This window comes from Solanum dulcamara, chromosome 6 (assembly GCF_947179165.1).
Source record: "Solanum dulcamara chromosome 6, daSolDulc1.2, whole genome shotgun sequence".
NCBI lineage: Eukaryota > Viridiplantae > Streptophyta > Magnoliopsida > Solanales > Solanaceae > Solanum > Solanum dulcamara.
The window spans coordinates 41,595,097-41,602,450 of NC_077242.1; the positions used below are offsets into that span (position 1 = coordinate 41,595,097).

General features: G+C 43.1%; 1 protein-coding gene across 1 annotated transcript in view; it reads right to left on the reverse strand.

Annotated features, from left to right (window-relative positions):
- Nucleotides 1–1,527, reverse strand: part of LOC129892845 (uncharacterized) — a 2,780-nt gene extending 1,253 nt beyond the window's left edge. Inside the window, exon 1 of the mRNA XM_055968383.1 lies at nt 1,236–1,527. Coding sequence (XP_055824358.1) covers nt 1,236–1,527 — 292 coding nt within the window. The remainder of the gene's footprint in view (nt 1–1,235) is intronic.
- Nucleotides 1,528–7,354: the final 5,827 nt, after the last annotated feature.

The window sequence follows — 7,354 nt, forward strand, 5'->3', positions numbered from 1 at the left end:
CTCACTTGAAGCAAAATAGCCAAAGTTCTTCTTTAATAAGCAATTATGAGAAAAGAAAGAGTTTTCATTGTAACGCTAAGGTGGACAAGACCTTACAACTAGAAAAGGGGGAAAAATCACAAGTTCTCTTTAGAGAATTGAGATCTCCTTGATGATCCTCCTTTCGATAACAGAGGGGAAGAAGAGAAGTTGGAAGTTTAATCTATCTTACTATCATTCGTCCTACTAACATGTCTTCTGCTAGGATTGGTTGTCAATGTATGTTATGCTATCTCTGCAGAAGTTACATTATGATGAACTAAAAAAGATCCTCAGGTATATAAAGCCCTAGAAAAGGCATTCTTTTATTGAGGATCCTTGCTCCGGGAAACTTAAGACCTGATGCAGCCCCTACCTCTGAAAGTTGAAGGAAGGTATTAATGCAGACTTTCTCTCTGATAGAAAATCCACCATATAGGAAAATTTATTCCCTGGAAAAGCAGGCCGCAATACTTAATAAGGTCTAGATCCAATGTTGAAGCCGAATGCAATGGCATCAACAACTAGTGAACTTGTATGGGTTGGATCTCTTCTGACTGAAATTGGGATTTCGGTGACAGAACCTCATGGACATGTACTGTGAGAATCAGAATGCTATCCACATAGCCTCCTAGTCGGTCTTCTATGAGAGAACAAAGCATGTAGAAGTCGCCTTACTTACTTTTTTTAGGGTATTTTCTCAAGGAAAAGGTGATTGCCAAAATCATCAGAACACCAACCATTAGAAGTGAAGATCAATTGCCGATCTCTTCACGAAAGGATTGGTAAAGGGCCTCCTTTTTCTTCTCACTCGCAAACAGGGAATGATCGATATCCATTCTCCAGTTTGAAGGGTAACACATAGAAGTGATTGTTTGATTCTTAAGTATAATAAAAAAAAATAACAATAGAAATAGAATTTCTCTTAAGGGTATTACTTTAGCCCTTTTTTATTAAGGTTAGGGAGCTTTCCTCTTTTCTTTTGAGGATGTATTAATAATAAAGAAATCAATTATATCCAGTTAATAGAATGTTTTTTTTTACTGGTAATCAGGTGGTTCGCAATAACGTCCACCCCCGAGGTAGTTAACCCCGTTTTAGGACGCTATCGTGCTCAGGTGCACCTAAGGTCTTATGATCTAGTGGCTGCAGCATGGTTACCAAGCCGTACTACCAATGGATGTGAATTGCATCTCACTAATCAGCCAATGTCGAACCTTCTTCTCGACTCGTCGCGAGCGCGAGAGGAAGCTGTCGTGCCTTACGTGCCCTAGTGTAAAGCTTCCACATTAGGCCAAAGCGTTGGATCTCAGGATCGACATTGACCCTAAAAGGAGAACTTTGCACTAAAGGCAGTTCGAGCATGGATAGGAGGGAGTTGGACATATCAGAAACTATCCGAATGTGAGATAAGAGCGCCTTCAACCATACCCGCATCCAACCATGGGGGCAGGTACGCTCTAAGAACTCAAGTTCTGTTCTTAGTGCCAGGTGCAATAAGTACGCCATTTCCAAGCATCCTTGTGAAGCGTGCATCATCTCTTGTCTGAATTGAAGGCATCTCAATTACTACCTAAGGGCTCTCCGACCTTGGTTTACGTCTGATTCAATTCTCCCCGTCTTTCTTCCACCACAGAGCAAGCCAGTTTGCATCGGTTGGTGTGTTCCATAGTCTAGTGTTGGAGTATAACACAAATAAGAATAAGTGGGACTCATCTCTGAGAGATATGCCTTTTTATGACTAAAAATCTTTAAAGAAAGTAGGTCTTCCATCAGGGGCATTCCTCAATTCCATAGCCAAGCAAGTCGCAAGCGAGTGAAAGACATCCCGAAAGGGTGCTCCTCCGAGCGATCGTACCAACTGTTATGAGCTATCGAATAGTATCTCTTTCTACTCCCATGCTTGAGCCTTTGAATTATTTGGTCCTATTTTCATTCCGGGAGGGGAAGTGGATTCTCACCCGAGAGACACAAGCTAACTTTCCCAATAGAATAGTCCCGAGCTTACAAGAGAGCTTGGTCTTATGCCTCCTCTGATCAATCCCTTCCTTCTATTGAGCCTTATGTGGGATGGGGATCCTTCCTAAAAAAAAGAAATTCCCTTTCGATTGCAGACGCTCAGGGGAAGACTCCGGTTAGGAATGCTGATTGGAACTAATACGATTGCCCAGAGGAGCTTTCTAGGTATCTAGAGTCCGCACAAGGAGCAGTTGAGAAAGATGCTCCAGCAGGAGAGAAATCTGGTTACAATGATCCGACGGAGCACTACGGCTCAACTGCTCAAGAAGAGAATCTCGTGACACACGTGCCGCTGCCTCCGACGGAGGCCCAACTTTCACTGCTTTCCTGCTTTATTCTTATCTAGTATGCTTCTTTCTTGCTGGGTAGCTAGTTCAGGTGCGGAATAGGAGCTAAAGGTTCAGTACTAATGGTTGTATATGGCTGCTAAAGTTTGATTACAAGGAGTTGGTACTTGTTTTTTATCTTTAGTTAAGGTAGTCCTTCTTTAGGTTAGAGAGAAAGGGCTCAAGCAGCCTCTCTCGGTGTGCCTTATAGTACTACCCTTCCCCAATTCGTTCTCAACAAATATCATATAAGAATAAAGTGAGGAAATGGTTTCACCTACTGCCCTTAATATGAATAGCTAGCCCAAGGGAATGAACGCTAGGAATTAGTGCTTTAGAGAGGAAATCCCAAATGTAGCAGAAGAATCAGCCAATGCAAAGTAGCCTACTCTTAATGAACTGGGAGTGTCAGGCACAAACTTACTTGGTTCATTATCCAACTAAGACGAGGGAAAAAGACGAAGTGCGGGTAGAACTCTTGGTTCGTAGACTATCTTGTAGCGGGAGAATCTTCCAACTCCGCCCAGACTGGCTTTCTTTTTCATTTTCCAATCTTCTGTCCTTCATTCTTGCAGATGCAAATCATAGATGACCTAGTGGCATTTATGCCAGACCAGAGCATTCTTCTCAAGAAAAGAAAGAGGAGAGGGTGACTTAATTTCACTCTTTATCATTCCTTACTACTCCTCAATTCCCATCAAGTGTTGTCTTATTTCCCAAGCCACTGCTCAATCCTCATTTTCTGATTGATTGAAAGTAGTAAGGAAAGACAAGCAAAAACTTTGTTGGCTCAAGAAGCAACTGAGGAGAGAGAAAGAGTAGTAAAGGAAATACAAGTAGCAGTCTCAGGTCAAAGGAATCAAGGAAGAAATTCTTCTGATATTGCGGTTACTCTTTCAAAATCTCATCCTGAGACCTAAGTATGTCATTCTCTTCGTCAAGAAAGATCGAGCAGCATAGAAGCAGCTTAGGTCTTTTTTTTTTTAAAAGGGAACTAAGGCAACTTTTAGGTGCAGGGAAAGAAAAAGGCTAGCGAGCCTCTTTCCAGGTGGTACAATACAAAGGGCGAAGCTCGAGTAGGTTACTTTGAGTGACCTTCATGGCGGGTGTTCTGGTGTTAACGAGTTTGGAAAGAAGGTCAAGGATGAACAGTAGACAAAGACAAAGGAAGGAGGAGATGGAGCTGACCTCGATGTTGACCTGGGAGAAGGCTTGCTAACCTTCGGCCATAGTGACTAGTGACGAGAGAAGTTGCTTAGGGACCTACGGAGCTAGTGACCAAAGCAGAGTCAATTCATATTAAAAGCAGAAGAGGGAATTCAATGTCAATCGCCATCTCCTTGGCACAGGTGACGGTTATCACCTCTACCACGTCCTCCTTAACGTCCCTTGTTATCTCATGCGGAATTCTTCCTCTGTTGAGGCATCTGCTGGTCATCTTTACCAGCTCTATCTCCTCTACCGAATCTCCTGCGACTTCATCCTCCTCTTTTGCTCATAAGTAAGCTCTTCTCCACGGCGTATTTTTACTCTTACCTTCATTTCTTTCATTCGCTTTCTTGTTTTTGGCTCAAACAGTAGGTCCTTCGACCCTCAAATCAATACGGTATGCTCCTTCTATGTTGTCCATAAAAGACAAATACAATTCATTCAGCTTGCATATTGCCTTTTGTCTTCCTCCTTCACTCTACATCGTAGAGACAATAGGTTAAACTCCTTCATGTACTTTCTCATAGAAATTTAGGAAAAACCTTGTTTCAGATTCTTAAACTTATTTATGAATTCCACTTCGACATCACCTGGTAGAAATTTCTCCTTAAACTTCAGAACTTCTTGTTCTTTGTAGCGCTTCTCCTCCAGCTCCCTCTTCTGTCGTACATGTGCTCACCATAAACCTGCCTTTTTGTTTTCTTCAACTTCGTGGTAATGAAACGTACCCACTCCGGGTCCAAAATCTCTTTTAGTTCGAAATACTGGTCCATCGCGATTAACCAGTCTAAGACCACGTCACGGAGGGGTCTCGGCTTCCATAAAAAAAAGTTAGTAACTTCTACGCTAGTCTTCACAATTACTCCACTTTCCTAATTATCTGTGCTTCTCCTCCTCCTTCCCTTCCTTGCTTCGAGGGGGTTATATAATAGTAACAGAAGGAGACGAGTATAGAATAGAAGTCCGCCCCAGTCACTAAACCTAGCTCACCAAACCTTAGGAGTGCTCCGCCGTGGGCTTGTAGTGACTGAATCTTGTTTCCGATAGAGCACCATTGATTGGTCTATTGGCAAAGGAAACCCGGGAATTTAAGATTTTGTTCTGTCCTCCGGACATTTATTATGCTGTCACTACTGCTTGTCAATTTGAATTGCATCAAAGCTCTCGTTCGAACTTCATATACGAGAATTCTAAACAAGAACTCGAGACTTGAAATGAATCCAAGTGGAGGTTCTTTCTCAGGGTGTAAGGAATAGCACGCAAAAGACAGCCTGGAAAGACAAAGACAGGATTTCAACATAAAAAGCGGTGGATGAGCGGTAATGGCTGGGGAAGGGGGTAAGTACATCCTTTTGTTCTCAGTTCGTGGGAATTGCTTCCATCACTAACCAGTTCAGCTCGGCTAGTGGGCTTTTGTGTTTGAACCTCGAATCCGGACCTATTCGATAAGACCAGATCCATCAACAAACCTAGGTCCAATATTTGCGTCTACGAGCTAGCCATCAACAGACGGACATCCTTTTACCGCAGTCTTCCCCTATTGGGCATAGACTTTTCTCCGTTAGGCTCCTGTAAGGGCGGGTATGAGAAGGGTCCCCCTCTCCCTTGTCAAAGCTTAGTTATCCGTGAATGAGAACTCGTTTTGCTTGTTGGCGGCTTATGATGGTTTCCTGTCCCAATTCAACATATTCCTTTTTTTGCTCCTGCTTGGTAGCAGGCTTATGTGCGAGCTTGGTCTGGTTTCGATTCCTAAAGCCCACGGAGAAGGGTGTGGAGCCTTGCTTTCCATGATGCTCCCCTTGCCAGTGTGTTGGCGTCGATGAAGGTTTAAAGCCTCTTTCCTTCAACACCGAAATAGTAATTTTATGTATCTTCTTGAGCGAGTGAAGTGCTTCACGGATGTGGAGCACGAACGCATAAAACTTTTTGCTTTTCCTTTCCCTCCCTCGCTTACAGTTACTTCCAATTCCAACCAATTTCTAGTTAATACACCCATAAGAACCCGACAATCCCCCATATGGAGCCACCGTCGTTTCGTCTGGCATGTACTCTCGGGACCTCCGAGTATGACAAAGTGAAAGGAGACAAGACTCACCTCCCCCTACTTTGTCAATCACAGCCGTCTCGTCTATTCTATTCTCAAAAGCGTGTAGATAGAAGGCCCTTTTTTCGGACTGTCTTGTTTTCAGGCCTCCACGGCCGTCCGGGGTTCTCCATTCTCAGAAAGCTTCAACTTTCCCACGTGTGCGCAAGCTTGCGAATAGTTTCTGCGATCACTCTAAATAATTTATTAAACCGGTTTATGCTTGTAGCTACCCCCGGGGGGAATACGTGTAATAGCCCCACAGGGAACCCCCGCACGGAGGCGGGAATCTCTTTTAATTTGTCTCTGCAATTGGTCTTTCCTACAGCTGGACCGCACCTTCGCTTTGCACCTATGCTTTGTATGCAAAATATTGAATTGAATAAGGGTTTAATAAGGAGATCTCTTAATTACTTGATCAAGGAATAGTGCTTTCGAACATTACTTACGAGAATCTCAATCCTTCTGCCTCACCTTCTGAAAGGGTAGTAAGAAGGGGGGTTCGGGTGCGCTTCTTCTTCCTGCCGGTTCAGGAGCTTAGGCCCAAGCGGTAGTAGTTTCCTAGTTGGAGTTGGCACACGTAGGCCCGACAACAGAGGTTGGTTGGCGCATTCGGTAAAGCATTCCACTAGCTGGCGCATAGCAAGCAAGAAAACTCAAAGCCAGCAGTAAGGTCCGGAGCAGGAGCATTAGGGTAGGTGATGGCCGCTGCATGGTGGAATTTAGCAAGTTGCCAGAAACCGGCACCACCTACCCGAGCAAGAGTTGTGCTCACCGGGTAAATCCGGAGAAGGGGAATTGAACTCTATGAGATCGAATCTCCTGTTGTTCCTCAGTAGCTCAGTGGTAGAGCGGTCGGCTGTTAACCTATCTATTCTTTCTTTTGGGCATGTCTTAGATCTACGTAACAAGTGATATGTGTATGAAGTTTGGGGTAACTCTATTCATGAGCTCTGAACATGATTAATGGTTCATAATTCATGTCCACTATTGAATGTTAAGACTCTTAAAGTAGTTAAGCTTCCATTCCTCAAGTCTTCTATATGCTGAGAAGTAGTGTATGTAAAGTTATTCTTCCTCTCTTTTTGCGTGACTTAGATGTAAGTATTGTGTATATGAAGTTTGAATTTATTATACTCTTTAAACTCTGAGTGTGAGTTAAGGATTTTGTTCACTTCCTACTAATTAGAACTCTTGTAACAAGTTAAGTCATTACTTGTCAAGTCTTCCATGTGATAGGAAGTGGCGCATGTAAAGCTTGTATTTTCCTGCTTCTAGAAATACTAGACTAAAGGTGCTATAGGACATCGATTTGGATATAGCCCGATTTATAGATTCTAGATGTAACTCATGACTTGTACCCACTTTTAAATGATAAAGGCCTTGAAGTAATTGAACTACGACCCTTGAGCCTCCTATAGGTTGAATAGTATTGGGATGTGTAAGCTCCTATACCTAGGGGCTCTTGAACATGCTTGATGATGATATCTAAGGGATGTTTGATATGTTAAAGAGTTTTGCGTGCACGTATATGCATTATGATATATATATGGATCAGGCCGAATGTACCTCGGTACATTTTTCTATGTAAGGATCGAGTCATACGTTCCATGATAGGTTACGCATTATACGGATCGGGCTATCGTACCTCGGCATTATTATGCATTATATGGATCGGGCCATCGTACCTTGGAATCAT